The sequence below is a fragment of the Mugil cephalus genome, chromosome 1, assembly GCF_022458985.1.
Source record: "Mugil cephalus isolate CIBA_MC_2020 chromosome 1, CIBA_Mcephalus_1.1, whole genome shotgun sequence".
Classification (NCBI taxonomy): domain Eukaryota; kingdom Metazoa; phylum Chordata; class Actinopteri; order Mugiliformes; family Mugilidae; genus Mugil; species Mugil cephalus.
Window position 1 is genome coordinate 28,309,463 of NC_061770.1, and position 22,500 is coordinate 28,331,962.

At 49.9% G+C, this 22,500-nt stretch overlaps 3 protein-coding genes across 3 annotated transcripts in view; all 3 read right to left on the bottom strand.

The window, feature by feature from the left end:
• Window positions 1–3,663, bottom strand: part of camta2 (calmodulin binding transcription activator 2) — a gene marked incomplete at its 5' end in the record, with an annotated part of 13,652 nt that extends 9,989 nt beyond the window's left edge. The window contains 6 exons of the mRNA XM_047585755.1: window positions 1–134; window positions 246–380; window positions 1,424–1,550; window positions 1,628–2,134; window positions 2,216–3,164; window positions 3,428–3,663. The exon at window positions 1–134 is cut by the window's left edge and continues 33 nt beyond it. Coding sequence (XP_047441711.1) covers window positions 1–134; window positions 246–380; window positions 1,424–1,550; window positions 1,628–2,134; window positions 2,216–3,164; window positions 3,428–3,663 — 2,088 coding nt within the window. The remainder of the gene's footprint in view (window positions 135–245; window positions 381–1,423; window positions 1,551–1,627; window positions 2,135–2,215; window positions 3,165–3,427) is intronic.
• Window positions 1–22,500, bottom strand: part of LOC125009548 — a 321,026-nt gene that overhangs the window by 38,420 nt on the left and 260,106 nt on the right. The window lies entirely within an intron of this gene.
• si:ch73-265d7.2 (C-type natriuretic peptide 2) lies at window positions 16,118–19,590 on the bottom strand. Its single transcript, XM_047588661.1, has 3 exons — window positions 19,428–19,590; window positions 16,731–16,832; window positions 16,118–16,642 (listed from the first exon to the last, which is right to left on the bottom strand). Exons 2-3 carry the CDS (start codon window positions 16,830–16,832, stop codon window positions 16,385–16,387), a joined length of 360 nt encoding a protein of 119 aa, XP_047444617.1. The 5' UTR covers window positions 19,428–19,590; the 3' UTR covers window positions 16,118–16,384.

A 22,500-nucleotide genomic window follows, 5' to 3' on the forward strand; every position in this document is an offset into this window, starting at 1 on the left:
GGGCGTGGCCAGCTGGTGATGATGACGATGGTGGTGATGGTGGTGGTGGTTGTTGTCGCCGTGGGCAACCATCTCTGACATCCTGCGCTCCATCTGCTCCAGCCTCTCCAGGATGGACATCCTGAACTGATTATCTGAGGACACAAAGCAGTCAGAGTGAGACCTGAACCAGACGAGTCCTCTCCCTGAGGACAGGAGGGACGGTCTGGGTCCTGGTTCTGGCCCGGTAGGTGTGGAGTACTGACCGTCCAGTGAGAGCCAGTCCAGCTGGGAGCTGGGCAGAGAGCTGGCGTTCCTCGCTCGGTACTCGAACAGAACCGACGACGACACAGAACCTCCAGACTCCAGAACCTGCAGCGAGACCAGACCGGCCTCGTGGGCTAGAAGACGAAGGGACAGCGTGAGGACATCCCATAATAATTATACAGCTCTCATGGATCTCATTGGTTCACAGGCTAATTCTGTACATTGTGTTTCTTGTATGTGCAACTAAGCTACTGGGACCAAGTCATTTCCCTTATGGACCATTAAAGTCTGAGTTTATACCAATCTCAGTCTAAATACAGGTCTAAATCTAAGTCTGTCTAAGTGTGTCCAGGTCCAGGTCTAATCTGTACAGGTCCAGGTCCAGGTCTAATCTGTACAGGTCCAGGTTTTAGTCTAATCTGTAAAGTCCAGGTCTAATCTGTCCAGGTCCAGGTCTAATCTGTACATGTCCAGGTCTAATCTGTACAGGTCCAGGTCTAATCTGTCCAGGTCCAGGTCTAATCTGTCCAGGTCCAGGTCTAATCTGTACATGTCCAGGTCTAATCTGTCCAGGTCCAGGTCTAATCTGTACATGTCCAGGTCTAATCTGTCCAGGTCCAGGTCTAATCTGTACATGTCCAGGTCTAATCTGTCCAGGTCCAGGTCTAATCTGTACATGTCCAGGTCTAGGTCTAATCTGTACAAGTCTAGGTCTAATCTGTACAGGTCCAGGTCTAATCTGTACATGTCCAGGTCCAGGTCTAATCTGTACAGGTCCAGGTTTTAGTCTAATCTGTAAAGTCCAGGTCTAATCTGTCCAGGTCCAGGTCTAATCTTTACAGGTCCAGGTCTAATCTGTACAGGTCCAGGTCTAATCTGTCCAGGTCCAGGTCTAATCTGTACATGTCCAGGTCTAATCTGTACATGTCCAGGTCTAATCTGTCCAGGTCCAGGTCTAATCTGTACATGTCCAGGTCTAGGTCTAATCTGTACATGTCCAGGTCTAATCTGTCCAGGTCCAGGTCTAATCTGTCCAGGTCCAGGTCCAGGTCTAATCTGTACATGTCCAGGTCCAGGTCTAATCTGTACATGTCCAGGTCTAGGACTAATCTGTACAGGTCCAGGTCTAATCGGTCCAGGTCCAGGTCCAGGTCCAGGTCTAAGGGTGGGTGGGTACCGGGGCAGTAGCAGCGAAGCACCCCGGGCTGGATCAGTGACGCTGGGACGGTGCTTTGATCGAAGACACACGAGTATCGGCCGGACGGCTCACTCCACGGGCCCGTTATCAGCACCTTCACCCCCCCCTGCAGAGGACGAGACGGGTCAGGACCAGAGCTCACACACACCAGACTGCATCAGAGTGAGAAGAGAGGAGGAGCACCTCAGGGTAGGACCACTCTGGAGAGAAGTCAGTGATGGAGGCCAGGCGGGAGGAGGACGATGAAGGCTGCGGGTGAGGGAAGGGGAGGAAGGACGAGGAGGGGGAGGGCTGGGGAGGCACCATGTAGCGGACCCCCGCCGGGAACACGGCCGTACTCGTCACGGCGGCGGGTGGAGCCGACGCGGGATTGGCCTCCTCGCCGATGAGGTCAGAGATGAGGTCAGGAAACTGGCTGTCAAAAGAGATGTCCAGCTCCTCCCCTCCTCCCTCGGGCTCCGCCCCCGGCTGCGTGTCCATGCAGGTGTCCTCCAAGTCGAAGCCCCGCCTCCCCTCCTCCTTGACCTGGACCGAGGGTGTGGCCAGGTGAGCGGTTGTCGCAGTGACGGCGGCGGCGGCGGCAGGAGGAGGCGGGGCCTGAGCCTGGGAGTCCTGGCAGACCAGGAGCAGGGAAGCAGAGCTGCTGCTAGCCTGTTGCCGTGGAGACGGACTGGAGGAGGCGTGGCTCGTCTGATTGGTGAGATGTGATTGGTTGTGGATCAGGAGGAGACTTAAAGAAACTCAGTAGTGACGGGAAAAGGAGAGACTCACCTGCAGCAGAGCCAGCTTAGAGGGAGGAGCACTGCCCTCGTCATCATCATTCACCTCCTCCTCCGCCTCCTCCCTCACCCCCACAGACTCCCCCAGAGCTCCCAGCTCCAGGCACAGGGGGAGGAGGCCCGGGGCCACCGAGGACGTGGGAGACAAGGAGAGGGAGAGGGCGGGGGGGAGGGACGATGAAGGAGGCGAGGAGGAAGGAGGGGAGGAAACGGGGAGAGAAGAGGAGTCTCTCCTGTCCGCCTCAGAGGAGGAGGACGAGAGGGAGGAGAGGGAGGAGGGGGGGGAGACAGAAGAGGGGGGAGTGGAGGTGGGAGAGAGGGAGAGAGCGAGGGGAGGGGGAGAGAAGGGGGAGGAGGTGCAGGGGGACGGGGATGAGGAGGAGGAGGGAGGGGGGCCGCCGTACGTCTGTCCCTGTTTGGGGGAGTTGAGGAAGGAGTCGGGGTCAAAAGCTGGGGGGAGGGACGGGGGAGAGGGGGAGGAGGGGTGAGATGGAGGCGAGGCGGAGGTGTTGGAGGAGGACGGGGTGAGGAGGAGCCCTCCGATGACGGGGGAGGGCAGGAGGGTGAGGGAGAGGGTGGCCTTGACCGGCGGAGGGGGGAGGGACGGGGGAGTAGGTGAGGAGGAGGAGCAGGGAGGGGAGGGGGAGGCAGGCTTGGTGGTGGAGGGAGGTTGGAGGGAGGGAGACAGGAGTAACTGGGCCGAGCGGGTGAGAGACAGACTCCTGGGTCCGGCCTCCTCACCCGCCCTGGCCACGTCGCCGCCTCCTCCCCCTGCTCCTCCCCCGCCTGCTGCTCCTGTGATGGAGGCAGCCGTTGCCATGACGATGACTGCGTTCTGGGGCAGGGCGACGGTCGTCAGGCTGCGGTCGCCGTAGAAACCGTTGCCATGGTTACCCATGGTGATGGTGGCTCTGTGAGGTTGTGGGGGGGGCGAGGCAGAGCTGGGGAGAACAAACAGAACAGTCAGGACCAGGGCCAGGGCCAGGGCCAGGACCGGGACCGGGACCGGGACCGGGACCGGGACCGGGACCAGAACCAGGACCGGGACCGGGACCGGGACCGGGGCCGGGGCCGGGGCCGGGGCCGGGGCCGGGGCCGGGACCGGGACCGGGGCCGGGGCCGGGACCGGGACCAGGGCCAGGACTAGGACTAGGACCAGGACCAGGACCAGGACCAGGACCAGACTAAATTCTAAGTAACTTACATGGAGGAGGGGCAGGGAGACGCCACAGGGCTCTGAGTCTGGAGGTGAGGCAGTTTGGCTTCTCCTCCCCCTCCTCCCCTCCTGGTCTCCCCCAGGTCTGGAGGGAGTGGGGAGGGGGAGGGCCTGCAGGAGGAGGGGGGCAGCTTGGGGGAGATGATGCGATGCTTGGTGCTGTTACAGCGGTGGGGAATGTTCACTCCTGACGACACTGCAGACACACAGGAGGTCAGAGAGGTCAGGGGTCAGAGAGAGGTCAGAGAGAGGTCAGGGGTCAGAGAGACGTCAGGGGTCAGAGAGAGGTCAGAGAGAGGTCAGAGAGAGGTCAGGGGTCAGAGAGACGTCAGGGGTCAGAGAGAGGTCAGAGAGAGGTCAGGGGTCAGAGAGACGTCAGGGGTCAGAGAGAGGTCAGAGAGAGGTCAGAGAGAGGTCAGGGTCAGAGAGACGTCAGGGGTCAGAGAGACGTCGGGGGTCAGAGAGAGGTCAGGGGTCAGAGAGACGTCAGGGGTCAGAGAGGGGTCAGAGAGAGGTCAGAGAGAGGTCAGGGGTCAGAGAGAGGTCAGGGGTCAGAGAGGGGTCGGGGGTCAGAGAGACATGAGGGGTCAGAGAGAGGTCAGGGGTCAGAGAGACGTCAGGGGTCAGGGAGACGTCAGGGGTCAGAGAGGGGTCAGGGGTCAGAGAGACGTCAGGGGTCAGAGAGAGGTCAGGGGTCAGGGAGAGACGTCGGGGTCAGGAGAGGTCAGAGAGGTCGGGGAGACGTCAGGGGTCAGAGAGACGTCAGGGGTCAGAGAGCGTCAGGGGGTCAGAGAGATGAGGGGTCAGAGAGGGTCAGGGTGTAGGAGGTCAGGGGTCAGGGAGAGGTCAGGGGTCAGGGAGGGGTCAGGGGTCAGAGAGACATCAGGGGTCAGAGAGATGTCAGGGGGTCAGGGAGAGTCGGGGTCAGAGAGGGGTCGGGGGTCAGAGAGACGTCAGGGGTCAGAGAGAGGTCAGGAGGGTCAGAGAGAGGTCAGGGGTCAGAGAAGGTCGGGGGTCAGAGAGGGGTCGGGGGTCAGAGAGAGTCAGGGGTCAGAGAGAGGTCAGGGGTCAGAGAGACGTCAGGGGTCAGAGAGGGGTCAGGGCAGAGGCGTCGGGGTCAGAGAGATCGTCGGGGTCAGGGAGAGGTCAGGGGTCAGAGAGATGTCAGGGGTCAGAGAGACGTCTGGGGTCAGAGAGGGGTCAGAGAGAGGTCAGGGGTCAGAGAGAGGTCAGGGGTCAGAGAGGGGTCGGGGGTCAGAGAGACATGAGGGGTCAGAGAGAGGTCAGGGGTCAGAGAGACGTCAGGGGTCAGAGAGACGTCAGGGGTCAGAGAGACGTCAGGGGTCAGAGAGGGGTCAGGGGTCAGAGAGACGTCAGGGGTCAGAGAGACGTCTGGGGTCAGAGAGAGGTCAGGGGTCAGAGAGACGTCAGGGGTCAGAGAGGGGTCAGAGAGAGGTCAGAGAGAGGTCAGGGGTCAGAGAGGAGGTCAGGGGTCAGAGAGGGGTCGGGGGTCAGAGAGACATGAGGGGTCAGAGAGAGGTCAGGGGTCAGAGAGACGTCAGGGGTCAGGGAGACGTCAGGGGTCAGAGAGGGGTCAGGGGTCAGAGAGACGTCAGGGGTCAGAGAGAGGTCAGGGGTCAGGGAGACGTCTGGGGTCAGAGAGAGGTCAGGGGTCAGGGAGACGTCTGGGGTCAGAGAGACGTCTGGGGTCAGAGAGACGTCAGGGGTCAGAGAGGGGTCGGGGGTCAGAGAGGGGTCAGGGGTCAGGGAGAGGTCAGGGGTCAGGGAGAGGTCAGGGGTCAGAGAGACATGAGGGGTCAGAGAGATGTCGGGGGTCAGGGAGAGGTCGGGGGTCAGAGAGGGGTCGGGGGTCAGAGAGGGGTCAGGGGTCAGAGAGGGGTCGGGGGTCAGAGAGGGGTCGGGGGTCAGAGAGAGGTCGGGGGTCAGAGAGATGTCGGGGGTCAGGGAGAGGTCGGGGGTCAGAGAGGGGTCAGGGGTCAGAGAGGGGTCGGGGGTCAGAGAGGTGTCGGGGGTCAGGGAGAGGTCGGGGGTCAGAGAGAGGTCAGGGGTCAGAGAGGGGTCGGGGGTCAGGGAGGGGTCGGGGGTCAGAGAGGGGTCGGGGTCAGAGATCAGAGAGAGGTCAGGGGTCAGAGAGGGGTCGGGGTCAAGACCTGGGCGGTGAGCTACAAGAGGTCAGAGGTAGGTCGGAGTGTCGGGGTCAGAAGGTCGTGGTTCTCTGAGAGGTCGGTCAGGATGGTCGAGACCAGTCAAGATGGGGCTGAAGTCACCAGAGACCGCGAACACTTGATGCTGGGTGGAGACTGAGGGACATGACACATTCAGAACATGCTGAATCAAACGTCAGAACTGTTCAGCAACAACTTGGATCATGTCAGACCGACAGTGGTCAGGTGGACGTCGTACATCAGGGCTTCAGCTGGTCAAGAGATCGTCGTCGGGTCAGACACTCACGCTGTCATGGCAGGTCGGTCCCAGGAGGGTCGGTCAGAGAGGGTCAGGGGCAGAGAGGGGTCGAGAGGGTTCGGCCAGAAGGTCCAAAATCTCAGGGGAGGTCAGAGGGGCAGTCGAGGTCTCAGGTGTCAGGATCTCAGCAGGTCAATGTCTCAGGGGTCTCTCGTTAGAGAGAGGTCAAAGACGGGTAACCTGGGCGGTGCTCAGGCAGTGTGTGTGCGGTGAGGTTGGTTCTTGGAGTCAGATGTGTGAACGCCTTTGTGTGATCGACACTTGTGTGTGGTGAGGAAGACCATAGCACAGCAACCAGCTACACGTTAGCAACAATCACTGTGACCGACACGTGTGGTGACTCGTACACATGGGCTTCAGCTGGCTCAGCAGGTCGTCTCGGCTCCACCTCACGCTGTCATGGCGGTCGGCCACCGCACACAGCAGCGGACTGCATTTCCCAGAATCCTCCAGGGACGGCACGTTCAGTAATGGACCAGCAAGTCGGTCTGTACAAGAATGACCGAGATAACTCGCTGTCATGCAAGTGTGGGTCGTGTGTCGTGTTGATGCATGTGTGTGTGTGATGCATGTGTGTGTGTGTGAGACCTGCAGCAGCCAGTAGCATCGTCTGTGGAATGTTGGTACGATGGAGGAATGGACGTAGCAACCGTACAGGCACTGAAAACACAGAATACCGTTACCATGGATACATCATCATCAACTGACCGGAGTCAGCCCTGAGCTCTGACTGCAGGTAGATCAGAGTCAGCCCTGAGCTCTGACTGCAGGTAGATCAGAGTCAGCCCTGAGCTTTGACTGCAGGTATGAATCGAGTCGCCCTGGCTTATGCAGTTAGAATCATAATCAGCCTGAGCTCTTGATGCAGTAGATCAGAGTCAGCCCTGAGCTGATGCAGTAGTTTCAGCCCTGACTTTGATGCAGTACTGACGATCCCCTGTGCTTAGGTTTGAATAATAATTTTGGTACATATTGCAGTAGTAGTCTACAGATGTTTAGCTTGAATTTGATGTTACAGGCTGTGTCCTGCAGGGGGAGCTGCTGACCTCCATGCCCTGGACCTTGAGCTTCATGTGGTCCTCTCTCGTTGTCTTTCCATCCTTCCTTTTCTTCCAGCAGTATCCATCCTTCCTGTACTTCACCTTCTTTCTGTTGTACAGGATGATGCTGCCATTCTTTGGCCTGAGACACAACAAAACACAACAAATCCAATGACATCAAACAGCAGAGGCGTGCGATTGTGCGATGCCCTCAGCTGTGTCTGGAAGGCCTACCTGGTTTTCAGGGTGCAGGAGAGCCACTCGTCATGTCTGTCAAAGGATATCAGGTAGGAGGCGATCTCCTGCAGAACCAGAGAGACAAGCCACATTTAAAGTCCAGGTGTGAACACTGACCTGGTACCAGTCCACATGTGGAGGTGGTCTGAGATCCATGTGACCTGATTCCTTTGGTAGTCCTACCTACCACCTACTCACAGGTAGAAATGCCTGTTCATTAGTGATGAACCCTTAGCCCTCTATCATTCCTCTGGGTGGTTTATGGGACGGCAGCATCTTACTGAACCAACCAGAGCTCTGGACACCAGCTGTGTTGGAGTAAACGCTGCATGATGCAATGTGTCCTTTTCTTCTGGTTGCGTTGATAAAAGTCATTATAGGATTCAACCAACACGTTTATTCAAGTGAACCCAACAAGTTGTTAACTGTGCACCAACTTTGATTCCTCCAGAACTAAACCTCTTCAGAGTCTTGGCTTTCAAAAAGAGACCAGGACAATAAATGAGCTCCAACATGTTTAGGAACAGCATTCGATTACTTTGGCTACGTCCTAAACAGTCTGGAATGATGAGGGGGTAAAAGAGTGTTGCCTTGGAGCTGCTAACAGAACTAAACACGAAACTAACCCAGTAGTTATCTCCCCAAGTTAGATTAACTGCACCTTCCTTCGTCCACTACCTTCCTCCTGGGGCTGGGTGGTACCGGCTCCTGCCTAACACCAGGGTTTCTGTTTTCCTGATCAATGTTTAATATTCCTCCATACTGGTGTGTTTGATTCCACAGCGTTCAGACACTGTTTCAGGTCATTTTCAGTGTAGACCATGAAAAACCGGAAGAACTTGTTCCAGAAAAGGTCCTGCGGGTTTTTTTAGGGGGACCAGACGTCCCTGATTTCTAGGGTCAGTCTTCGTTGTGGACAACCTGTCTGCCGACTTTGCCTTTTTATGAATGAGGGGAAAAAGTGTTGGGCGCAGACTACAGTTATTACGGTAGCTGGTCGCATCAGTTTAAATAAGTCACACATGGACGTTTAAAGAGACCAGTCATCTAGGAACAGATGAGGAGAAGACAGACGGCGCTGCTTCAGTCAGCCAATCAGAAAACAGTGTTTGTCGTTGCCAGGTGAAATAGGAGCGTCTTAGCCACGCCTTCCAATATGCCAAAATGTGCACTAGTCCAAGAAGAACAGGAAGTAGATGTCTGTGATTTGGTACTCACATCATCGGTTTTTATTATTAATAATAATAAATTATCATTATTTCATCGGTTGCTTATTAAAATGATTAAACGTCCCTGGAGTTTACCTGATTATGCATGAAAAAAAATACTGTGATATACATTTTTGGTCACAGCGTCCAGCCCTACTTAGATTCCTTCCTTCCTTCTCATCTCGACCCTAAACCAACAACCTTGTGGTCCTGGTTCTGGTCCAGTGGTAGGTACAGATCCATCAGAGACAGCAGCTGATACATTATTCTACTGACCACATGGTGGCGCTGCTGCTGCTGATTTACATCACAGACTGAGCTCAGGCGTGGAGGCGGATTTAAAAGCTGAACAGCTGAGACTGGATGCCTACCTCGTTAGTGTTCCACCTCAGACGCTCGTTAGGAAGACTGGAGGAGCGAGGGAGACACTCCAGCAGCTTGTTGGGAAGAAACACCTTCCTCTGATCTTTATTGTCTAAACACAGAGAGACGGGATCAGCTGATGCTCGTTCGCAACAAAGAAGAAGAACTTTTTATTGTCAGTGTCCAGAGGAAAAACAGCTCAACACATTTCACCAGCGCTTTGGTTCAGGAGCAATAAAAAGAATGAACAGCACGGGAATGAATGGAGCTGGTACAATGAGGGGACAACAGAAGCATTTACAACAGTAAACATTAAACTACAGAGTGAATGTGTCTATTGGGTGTAGGTGGACTGAGAATGCATCTAAATCATCTAAATAAATCTCAATATGAGGTTGAAGGTGTGAGGGATCTGACAGCTTGACAGCAGAAGCTGGTTCTAGTCTATTAGTTGTGGATTTGATAACTTGGAGATGGAGTGGAGATCAGATTATATCCAGGGTGGAAATATGACAGGTTTTCTTTAGGCCACCAGACGTCAACGGAGGCACAGACACGTGAACGAAAACTAGGGCTGATTAAACGATGATTAAATGTTTAATCAGATTAAACCACGGTGGCAGCGCCAGGTCACAACACCAGCAAACTGTAACTGAGGCCCTTTGGAGCATTGTTGACGTTCAACATGTGGTTGCCACGGCGACACAGCTGGAGACAAGGCGGAACTCACTGACCTGTCTCCGTGGAAACCATGTCCTTGTTGCTCATGACGACCGGTCCATGCAGGAGGAGGATGAGCCTCACACTCCACAAGGCTGCCCCACTGCACACACACACACACACACACACACACACACACACACACACACAGATCAGAAGGAAGCAAAACACACACACACACACACACACACACACACACACACACACACACACACACAGATCAGAAGGAAGCAAAACACACACACACACACACACACAGATCAGTAGGAAGCAAAACACACACACACACACACACACACACACACACACACACACACACACACACACACGCTCCTTCAATGGATCACTGTTGCCTAGCAACGGCTGAATCTGCACCCACTCTACATGAGTGTTTTTGAATGTTACATAAGAGTTGAAATATACATTTATGTAATGCGTGTTATCTCGGTAGTGGGTCTCTATGCGGGGTTTCTTCCCATATCCCGAGCGCATCCTCGGGACCAGTACCTGTTGAATGATGTGCGGTGTCTTCTGCTGTGATCTGCGCTTTAAAGGTGACGCTTTTAATTGTGAAAGACAATAAATTGTGACTCTGAAAACAAACCCCTGAGCTCAGATCACCACAACAAATCACCACCAATCAACGCTAATTACCTCCTTCAGGAATGAGTCGTGTAGCTTATATGGATATTTAACAGAAATGAAGCCTTGGAGCTTTGAACATCCTGTGTCCATCCACCTGCTCGCTCGCTGCCCGGAGGCCGCGCTCAGACCACGGACTCGCCTGAATTCTACGGCGGCCTCTCGGAGCTCCGTCCCGGGCTGATGCCGGTGAGCTGCTGCCGGCCAGTCCGTTAATGAAATAGTAAATTATTTAACAGCCACAGACATTAACCAGCAAATCATTCAACAGCATGAGCCCACACAGACACGCGGAGTGACATGAATGTTCCCCGGTGAACAAATAAATAAATAAATCTAACTCGACTGTTTGGTTGTGGAGCCGCCGAGGCTGGCGGTGATTACACGGTCCCGGAGCCGAGGAGCCGGGCTCTGTGTCCGGGTCACAGCCACCTGTCCCCGGCCCGACAGCTGCTGCCCAGCTCGGGACATTTAATGACATTTAATGTGAAATAAAGCGGCTGGAACCGACGCGTAGAGAGGTAAAACAGACCGTTACAGAGTCTTTACCTTCCGCCTTCAGCACGGCCGCCATCTTCTCCTCCTATGACGTCACCGCGCAGCAACGCCGGGAGAGGGCGGGGGGAGGGGGGGGGGGTAATATAATATAATATAATATAATATAATATAATATAATATAATGTAATATATAATATAATATAACATAATATAATGTAATATATAATATAATGTAATATAATATAATATAATATAATGTAATATAATATATAATATAATATAATATAATATAATATAATATAATATAATATAATATAATGTGATGCAATGTAATATATAATATAATATAATGTAATATAATATAATATAATGTAATGTAATATAATATAATATAATATAATATAGTATAATATGTCAATTCTGAGAACATGCTGAACTATGATATGTGTATACACACACACACACACACACACACACACACCTGTAGGCCTCCAGTCTCGGACCAGGTCTGGGACCAGGTCTGGGACCAGGTCTCGGACCAGGTCTCGGACCAGGTCTTGGACCACGTCTAGGACCAGGTCTCGGACCAGGTCTAGGACCAGGTCTTGGACCACGTCTAGGACCAGGTCTCGGACCAGGTCTGGGACCAGGTCTGGGACCAGGTCTGGGACCAGGTCTGGGACTTGCCCCGGATGCTATGAAGCTGTTCCAGCTGTTCAGGCTTAAACAAAGACGTCCTGCATCTACTTCCTGGTCTCTGGGCCTTTGCCTCATTCTGCAGATGAACTTTGAGCCGAATAAACTCCTGACGTGTCCTTTCTTTTGAAGCTGTAAATGTTGTGTAGCCCTGTAGATGTTTAATGGGGGTGGACATGTTATGATCAGACATAACCAATGAACATATATATTTCAACACAAACTGATTCAAAAGGAGCTTTTTCATTTAACTTCATTTCCATGATGTTGTTGGTCTGATCTTCTTAGTCTCTACGGGTTTAACTAACGTCTCCAGCCTCTAACAGCTCAACTCTTCTGTGACGCTGGAGGAGAAGGTCCGGCTCACAGTCCACAGTCCATCAGGACTCAGCCCAGTCCCCTTCTTCCTCATCCAGGTCTTTATGGACCCTGCTTTGTGCTCTGGTTCTCAGTCATGGTGGAACAGGAACCCATGGGACACACACAGGTATGTGTACATAGACAACCTACACACACAGTACACTATCAGATCAAATAAATGTCATTTAAACGATGAAGCGGATTTATTTCCTGGTCATTCCTTCCTTCTGAAGATGTAGAGAACCGTGTGGTTCTCCAGGTTCTTCTCCAGGAGGAGGACGGTTCCTTTCCCTCTGTCCATGTCCATCAAACAGTGACTCAGTAACAGAGACGCGCTGAGAAAATATCGGAGGTTTATTTTATATAAAACAGTCGTTCACATCAACAGAGTTGCAGCAGAGATGAAGCATTTAGGCATGGACCTAACTCCTAACCTCTAACCCTGACCCTACCCCTAACCCTGTCCCTAACCCTAACCCTGACCCCTGACCCTAACCCCTAACTCTAACCCTAACCCTGACCCTGACCTCTAACCCTGACCCCTGACCTCTGACCCTAACCTCTAACCCCTGACCCTACCTCTGACCTCTAACCCTGACCCCTAACCCCTGACCCTAACCCTAACTCCTGACCCCTGACCCCTGACCCTAACCCTGACCCCTGACCTCTGACCTCTAACCCTGACCCCTGACCCCTGAGCCTAACCTCCCTGTGACAATAACAACACTGAGCCCCCCCATCCCTCGACTTGTCCCCATAAACACATTGACTCTGAGTTTAAGACTGATCCATAGTAATGTCATCAACAGAGGGAACGCGAGAAACACAGCAGGGTTTACAGGGGTGTGTGTGTGAGGGTGTGTTAATGTGAGTGTGTGCATGTGTGTGTGGTGGGCGGAGTCTCCATGTGCCAGGCTTGGTTCCAGGGTCAGAGGTCATCACATGCCTTGTCTGATGCTCTGGATGATCTGGAAGATGGCTGCAACACATTCATTATTAATTATTATTATTTCATAAACAATCAGTTCAATATGAAGCACACGGAACAGCTGATGAGACCTAATGATCAGCTGATGTGACCTAATGATCAGCTGATGAGACCTAATGATCAGCGGATGTGACACAGCGATCAGCTGATGTGACCTAATGATCAGCTGATGTGACCTAATGATCAGCGGATGTGACCTAATGATCAGCGGATGTGACCTAATGATCAGCTGATGTGACCTAATGATCAGCTGATGTGACCTAATGATCAGCTGATGTGACCTAATGATCAGCTGATGTGACCTAATGATCAGCTGATGTGACGCAGCGATCAGCGGATGTGACCTAATGATCAGCTGATGAGACCTAATGATCAGCTGATGAGACCAAATGATCAGCTGAAACTCACCTGATCCACAAACGACGAAGACGAAGAGGGCGAGGAGCCACGGACCCACTGGAGACTTCTCCTCGTTGACTGGTCGCTGCAGCAGAGACGTGGAGGCAGATTAGTTCAGATCTAAGACTCATCAGTTAATAACAGACCGATGCCTCGCCAGGTCCTAAATTTACCTCCGAACACATTTAACCTGGAGCCCCGTCCAGGTTCTTATCTAGCCCCGGTTTAGCCCCGGTTTAGCCCAACTCCAAGTTCCCTGGAACCAGTTTGGAACCAGTGCTGAGGTGGTGAAAAAACTAAGAGCCAGTGCTAAATCAGGCTCAGGCTCTGAACCAGTCCTGGTGGAAAAGGGACGTAAGGCTCAACAAGATGTCCCAGAAAGGACGGGGAGACACACCCACCAGTTCTTGGTGGTTTTACCCTCAGAGTTTCTATTTAAACCTCTTTAAACTTCCTCCAGTCTCTTAGAACTGGAGAAGATGCTTAAATGAAACGTCTTCTCTGAACTCTGAGTCCAGATGTATTTTTTAAATACCTTTTGGACATAAACTGTGACCTGCAGGACTGAGAACCTTCACAGACGCTAAAGCTAACGCTAGCTGCTAGCTTCCTGGGCTAGAACATCAACCTGAATTAAAGAGACAGAAGGAACCCGGAAAAACACAGCACATTAGACAGAAAATACAGTTAGACGGGTGGCTCGTTAGCTTCTAGCCTGGTGGTTAGCCTTTAGCCTGGAGGTTAGCGGTTAGCCCGGTGGCCAGTAAGCCACTAGTCTGATGGTTAGTTAGATTCTAGCCGGGTGGCTCGTTAGCTTCTAGCCTGGTGGCTCGTTAGCTTCTAGCCTGGTGGTTAGCCTTTAGCCTGTTGGTTAGCCTTTAGCCTGGAGGTTAGCGGTTAGCCTGGTGGCCACTAAGCCACTAGTCTGATGCTTTGCTTCTAGTCTGATGGTTAGTTAGCCCCTAGCCTGGTGGTTAGTTAGCCGTTAGCTGTTAGCCTGGAGGTCGGTACCGATGTTTTCTGGACGTGTCCCCGCTGTGTGATCGTCTTGCTGTGCCTCTCGTTCGCCACTTTCATCCGCTGCACCGCCGACATGTTTCGGGTTTGACAACCGCTCCGGACCGGGAGGTGGAGGAGAAGGAGGAGGAGAAGGAGGCTGGAGGAGGAGGCGGTGGAGGAGAAAACGTCCCGCAGGAGGAGAGTCCTAGCCGGGGTTGTCTCCGTGGTCCTACGGTTAGCTGGCTGCTAGCTGAGCGAAGCTAACCGTGAAGCGGCTGCCCTCATCACGTGACACTGGACTTTTCGATTTTAATCGATTTGTTTTAATAAAGTCTTCGTTAAACACGCGGGTCGTCTAGTCGGCAAAGTCGGGCCAAAGAGAACAACAACAAAAGAGACTCCTACAACCTTCTGTCCGGTAGCAGCGAGGAAGATGCTGAGGAAGAACCACGTCAGTGGCGGAGGTGAAGGGATCCAGCTGGAACCAGCTTGAGCCGCTAGAGGGCGCTAGTCCCCACAGACCCCATAGACCTCCATGTTGAAACTAGCTCAACTTTACAGCGACATTAAACATGTTTACAGCCTGGTTTTTAAAACGGGTTTGGGCGGAAGCACTAAGCCCTAAATTATTGATATTGTTATCTTGAGAAAACAAAGCTCTGTTTTCTCGACATCTCGATTTATTTAATTGACCCTTTTCACGTGACGTCAGAGCACGTCCGGTTTGGGCGGGATCCTGACTTCCGCTGTCTCCGTGAGCGGTGTCCCCGAATCCACAGTGTCCCCGAATCCACAGTGTCTCCGAATCCACAGTGTCTCCTTCGGTTCTCGTATAAAACCTGTCCGGCCTCCGGGCAGGTTACAGGTTCTCCACAGAACACGACCCTTGTCTCAGCACAATCATAACAGCATCAGTGTGTTTTGATCATCTGTTAGTGTATGTTTCTCGCTTGTGTTGCCATGGTAACTTAATAAATATTAAACTGTTCATAGATTAGAATCATTTGGCCTTAATGTGTATATGAAAAAGAAAAAGTAAATCTCAGCGAAAGGTCAAACACCGCGGCTACATCAGAGAGACGCCATAAGACAAAGCACTGCAGATTAAACACATGTGTAAACTACACATCAGTGGATCAGTTAGTTCAGATTTAATGAAGCCATGAAGCTGCAGAGATGAATCAGATGTGACCCCTCTGGAGTAAAAAGATAAAACATCCTTCTATCATGTTACCTGGGCGACAGTAAAGCTGTGACATCACATCAATACATCAGGTTGTTGTCCTGAATGAAATGATCCTGATTCTGAGCTGAGTTTGAGCTAAAACATCCTCTTCTTTGTGTGATTATCTATAAGATGCGTTCAGGCCGTAACGCTCTTCTAGTGGTTTGGGCTCCGATCTCAATCAGGTCTTCAATGAAAGGACACGGTGTTTGACTTTTCTCCTTCATATCTGAGGAGAATCAGTCTTTGTGGATCAGCCTCATGGTTGTGATGGTTCTGCTGCCTTAGAACCCACAACAACACAAACCTGGTTCAGTCACTGAGCTGATAACCAGCGTCATGATGCCACTGATCCAGATCCTCACTGTTCTGGATCAGTTCAGCTGGATGAGTTGGAGTAAAACCGGATAAGTTGAGCTACTTCCTGATACAGGCCTCAGGTCTTTTAATATTAACTGCACAGCTTCATAAACAGTCACTTTATTAGGTACATTATTCCAACTGAAATGATGTTTTCTTGGTGTAGAAACAGAACACCAGAATCTTCACACACGTTCACCAGTGTACCTAATGAAATAGCCAGGGAGCGGCCTATATAAAGGAAGCCATAGAGATGTATTCATGTGACCCTGTGACCTTTGTGGGGCCTGAACCAGAGGTTGGGAACCAGGGTCTGTCTGCATGATATAAGAGACGCAGCCGGAGCCCAGGGACGTTTCTCTGAGTTTATTTCAGCCTGAGAGCGAAACAGCCTGAAGTCGACACACACACACACACACACACACACACACACACACACACACACACTCACACACACACACTCACACACACTCACACACACACACTCACACACACCACACACACACACTCACACACACACACGCACACACACACACACTCACACACACACACTCACACACACACTCACACACACACACACTCTGCTGGCTGAACAGTAGCCAGGGGTCAGAGGTCAGCGGTCATTAGTAGGACTGTCTACCGGACTCCTAGATTTATTAGTAAAGTTCCAGCATAAAGATCCTGGAGGTCAAAGGTCACTCCCATAGGTTGCCATGGCGACGCCCCCTAACAACCCAGGCCGCTGATGGAACCGATGCGGTCCATCTTCATCCCGAAGCATCCTCTCCCTCCCACCATCGACGTGCGGCTCCGCCTCCTCATCTTGGCCTGGCGCCGCAGGAAGTCCAGGAAGAACTGGGGCAAGGGGGCGGGGCGTCCCGGGGCGGGGGCGGGGCGACTTGCAGAGCCCTCGGTGATGTCATCGCGCATGGGCGGGGCCAAGATGAGAGAGGAGAGGCGAGAGCCGAACAGAGAGTGCAAGACCTGAAAAAAGGTGAAGACATGATGAAAACATGATGGACACATGAACATACGATGAACACATGAACACGTATTGAAACGTGATGGACACCTGTTTGTCGTGCTTCTGGGGTGAAGGTCTCGTCTCCACGGCAACGATGATGGAGAGAAGGAGGAGAGGAAGGAGAGAGGAGGAAGACGAAGTGGCAGCCATCTTTGTTTGGAAGGAAAAAAGGTTTAATTCAAACTGCTGTTACTATGGCAACAGATGCTTTACTCTGATTGGCTGCACTACACCTCCACCTGCTTGTCACACGATGAAGATGAAGACAGTCGACACACGATGAAGACAGTCGACACGATGAAGACAGTCGACACGATGAAGACAGTCGACACGATGAAGACAGTCGACAGAGTGGTGGAAATAACTTTTGGACACCTGATGCATTTGTGAAATATGAAGAATCTCTCTCAGGTTTTCAGGTGCAGGTTCTTTTAGTTCAGTCACAGACTAAATACTAAACAATCCTAAAACAGTCATTAAAACTTTAAACTGACTGGTTCCATAGAAATCCAGCAGAAATGTTGAGTTTTGGTCGTTTTGGTTCCAGTGATCCACTAATGGAGGCCGTGCTTTTTTATCAGAGACACATTGTTCTGTTGCTTCGTGTCTTTATAAAACCAGAACATGTTCCTCAGAGACTAAAACGTCTAAAACAAGGAACCTAAAGAAGATCCAGGTTCTCAGCCAGGAAGGACCAGCTGCCTCCAGATCACCAGGAAGTACAGATTCATCCTTCATCAGCTGGATCCACTCTGCAGAAATACAGACGAACCAACATCTGGACGTCCAACCAATGACCTCATCCTGATCCACATGTGCAGGGAAACCAGCCAATGACATCACAGGAGCTCCAGCAGCAGTGGTCAAACCAAACTGGTGTCCAGTGTTCCAGCCTCCCTGTACGTGGTGGACGTTTAGATCATGGCTTAAGGTCCTACAAGGCTGTGAAGAAGCCCCTGATCAATGAGAGACAGAGCTTAGACCCAAGAACACAAGGACTGGACATTCAGGACCTGGAAGAAGGTTCTGTGGTCAGATGAGTCCAGTTTCCAGCTTTATCTTCCTCCTGCTAATGTTCTGCTACGCAGAAGGCCAGGCCAAGCATCATCTCCAGCATGGACAGCAGCTACTGTCAGACATGGTGGAGGCAGCATCAGGCTTTGATGCATGATGCTGCTGGTGTTGCTCATCTCACTGTCTGTCATCACACATTCAGCTCGTTCTCCAAACCCACATGGTTCCTTCTGCACGTGCTCTGTTGTGTCCAGGTCCAAACTGGATGTTTCTACCAGATAAAGCCCCTTGACTCACATCCAGGACCAGTAGAACCTGATCCAGGATCCAGGACCAGCAGAACCTGATCCAGGATCCAGGATCAGTAGAACCTGATCCAGGATCCAGGACCTGTAGAACCAGGCTGCAGGAGCACAGGATCCAGGATCAGTAGAACCAGGCTGCAGGAGCACAGGGTCCAGGACCAGTAGAACCTGATCCAGGATCCAGGACCAGCAGAACCTGATCCAGGACCAGTAGAACCTGGCTGCAGGAGCACAGCATCAGTAGAACCTGGCTGCAGGAGCACAGGATCCAGGACCAGGATCCAGGACCAGTAGAACCTGGCTGCAGGAGCACAGGATCCAGGACCAGGATCCAGGACCAGTAGAACCTGGCTGCAGGAGCACAGGATCCAGGTTTTAGAGTGGCCCCTGAATGAGCCCATTGTAAATCTGTGGTGGATTATCAAAAGGTCTGTTTCAAAGAGCAAATCAATGAATTTAGAAGAATTAAAAGTAGTAACTGAAGAAGAACGGGAGCAGATTATCTGATCAGTGTGAAAGGCTGGTGGGAACATGGAGCCAGGATCAGAGCTCTACTGCTGCTAATAAATATTAATCTGATCATCTGATGCTGCATTTAGTTCCTGTTCAGCTTTGAACACATTCTCTGCTATTTGTTCACTTTGAGAACTGACACATTGAATTGGGCTAGAATTTAGTTTTGTTATTTTTTCTTGTAAACAATAAACAAAATAAATATAATTTCTATTTGTTCGTCTCTAATGCAGCCACACCTTTGAAACACAAAGAAGATTTTCCCACAAATTTTTGATGATCATATTTGAGATTGTGTAACATTTTGAGGGCGTACCAAAGCGTTTTTCCACCACTGTAAACGACAAAGACAGTTCACAAACATGATGAAGACAGAAGTTATGGATTGTTCAGTTATTTTGACTGATTGATTCATTTTGTCCAAAAGCCAGATGTGCTTTTAATTATTTTAATTGAACTTTAATTCATAATAATCTAATTATTCTAATTATTGTACAAATCATGTTTTTAGCAAAACACTTTTTTTTCTAAACCCAGAGTAAATCGATTGACACTTTTCTAAAAGAGAAAGAAACATTAGAAACAGAAAAGAGATCAGTAAATCAGCAGCAAATCTTGTAAACCACAAGGTTTCAAACAAACTCTGGAGTCTTTACCACCAGAAAATAGATCCAACACAGAGCTGAAGACATTTAGTGAGAAAGTCAAACTTTGATTCAAGCAGCAGTTATTTCTTTAATCTTTGTAAATAGTTTTATTACTGAACTGCTGTAATTGTGTTATTGAAAAAGTTGGCCAGGGACAAAGAAGCTCGATGTGTGTACGTATTGTCCCTAAAAATACAGTTTAAATACAGTTTCTGTTCACGTCCGATGGACGTTACAGATCGGATCATGTGAAGATCTGGACTTACTGAACCAGGATCAAATGTTCCTCAGATGAACTCCGAGAGACTCGGCCGCTCGTCGATGGGTTGATTTGTTTCCAGAGAAAGGAAGTGATGATCAGAGTTTGTCTCTGTCCTGTCTCACGTCAGGACGGGTCAGTTCTACGGGACGACGCCGGACGGCGCTTTAATACCCCCCCGGGCCGTGAGGTCACACATTCTTACTGCTGTCGCCCCGGCAACGGCCTGACACACTCACACACACACACACACACACACACACTACAACACACTGTTCAATTCAATTTTATTTCTATAGCGTCAAAAACAACACAAATGGGCTCATGATCCTTTAGAAACACTGGTCTGAAACCTCCAGAGCAGGACGGAAAAACCTGGAGCAGAACCAGCTGATATGGAGGAACCATCTGAACCTGTTGATGATCTATGAGGCAGTTTGAGGATGTGAGAGGAATCATGGGCAGGTTGGTGAATAGTTCATCTAGGTAGGAGTGGACACCTGGAGGAGGACATGAAGACTGGGACAGATGTAGTTTATGGAGCTCCACAGGTCACAAACACACAACTCCACAAGAAGATGGAGGAGGAGGGTTAGCATGCAGCTAACATGCTATACAGGAGCAGCACAGCGCTACATGACTAGTAACAGAGAAGAGAGAGGAGAGGACATGTCCTCAGTGCATCGTCCCCCTGCAGCCTCGGCCTATAGCAGCATAACTAAGGGTTGGTTAAGTCCAGCTCTAACTATAAGCTTTGTCTAAAAGGAAAGTCTTAGTCCTGACCTTAAACGTAGAGACTGTGTCTGCCTCCAGAACCCAAACTGGGAGCTGGTTCCATAGGAGAGGAGCCTGATAGCTGAAGGTTCTACCTCCCATTCTACTTTTAGAACCTCTAGGAACCACAAGCAGACCTGCACTTAGAGATGGTAGTGATCTGTTGGGACAGTATGGTTCTATGAGGTCTTTCAGATATGATGGAGCTCGGCCTTTCAGGGCCTTGTATGTAAGGAGGAGGATTTTAAATTCAATTCTAGTTTTAAAGGAGCAATGAAGAGAAGCTAATACTGGAGTAATATGATCTCTCTTGCTAATTCCTGTCAGTGCTCTTGCTGCAGCGTTTTGAATCAATTGGAGGCTTTTTAAAGAGTATTTGGAGCCAGACAGTAACGAGTTACAATAATCCAGCCTGGAAGACACAAATGCATCAACTAGTTTTTCCGCATCACTCTGAGAAAGGATGTTCCTAATGTTGATGATATTACGAAGGTGAAAGAAAGCAGTCCTGGTCACCTGCTTTATGTGAGAATTAAAGGACATATCCTGGTCAAATATAACACCAAGGTTTTCCACAGTAGTACTGGAGGCCAAGGTAACGCCATCCAACAAAAGCAGGTGATTAGATAATGAATCTCTGACATGTTTAGAGCCAAATACGATAACTTCTGTTTTGTCTGAGTTTAAAAGTAGAAAATTACAGGTCATCAAGGCCTTTATGTCTTTAAGGCGCTTGGAGTTTAACCAGCTGATTAGTTTCATCTGGTTTCATGGATAAATATAGCTGGGTATCATCTGCGTAGCAATGGAAGTTTATGCCGTGCTTTCTAATAATACTGCCTAAGGGAAGCATGTATAATGTGAATAATATTGGTCCTAGCACAGAACCCTGAGGAACTCCATAGCTTACTTTGGTATATATAGAAGAGTTGTTGTTTACATGGACAAACTGGAATCTGTCTGACAGATATGATTCAAACCAGTCTAGTGCAGTTCCTGTAATCTTGATCACACTTTCAAGTCTCTGTAGTAGAATATTGTGATCAATAGTGTCAAATGCAGCACTGAGATCTAGCAGGACAAGTATAGAGACAAGTTCATCGTCTGAAGCCATGAGGAGATCATTGGTAACTTTAACCAGAGCTGTTTCTGTGCTATGATGAGCTCTAAAACCTGACTGAAACTCTTCAAACAAACCATTCCTGTTTAAATGATCAAGCAACTGATTGATAACAACCCTTTCAAAACTTTAGAGATAAAAGGAAGGTTGGAAATTGGCCTATAGTTGCTAAAACATCTGGGTCAAAAGTGGGTTTTTTAAGTAAAGGTTTAATTACAGCAGTTTTAAAAGACTGCGGCACATATCCTGTTAATAAAGATAAGTTTATCTGATTTAATATGGAGGTATTAATTAATGGATAAACCTCCTTGAGCAACTTAGTTGTGATGGCGTCTAGAAGACAAGTTGATGGTTTAGATGCTGTAATAACTGAAGTGAGTTCAGGAAGATCAATTAGAGAGAAAGAATCCAAATACTGACTCGGTCCTACAGAGGTTTCTAATGCCACTGTACTCACATCTTTGACAGATGGAAGGATGCTATGAATTTTATCTCTAATGCAACAATTTTATCAGTGAAGAAGCTCATGAAGTCATTACTGCTGAGGTCTGAAGGAATAAGATGCTCAACAGAGCTGTGACTCTTTGTCAGCCTGGCTACAGCTGAAAAGAAATCTGGGTTGTTCTTGTTTTCTTCTATTAATGAAGAATAATAGCTGTTCTAATCTTACGGAGAGTTTTTTTTATAAGTTGTTAAACTATCTTTCCAGGCTATGTGAGCTTCTTCAGAACTAGTGGAATGACAAATTCTTTCCAGCTTTGAACTGTTCCACTGTGAATTATACCATGGAGCTGCCCTCCTTCCATTTACCACCTTCTTTTAAGAGGAGCAACTAGATTTAGAGTTGTACTAAGTGATGCTGTCGTGCTGTCAACAAAATAATCTATTTGTGATGGAGTCAGATTGTGGTTGCTCACATCCACATCACTAACATAAGGCACTGAGGTAAATACTGAAGGTATTAATTCCTTATATCTAGTTACAGCATCATCAGATAAGTGTCGACCATAACGAAATGTCTTTCCAATTTCTGTGTAATTACTTATAGTAAATTCAAATGTTAAAGAGAATGATGGGACAATAGAGGGTTGTGAGAATATACGGTTAGACCTTCAGTTTCTAGGCCATAAGTTAGTACAAGATCTAAGGTGTGATTGAAACAGTGAGTTGAACCATTTACATTCTG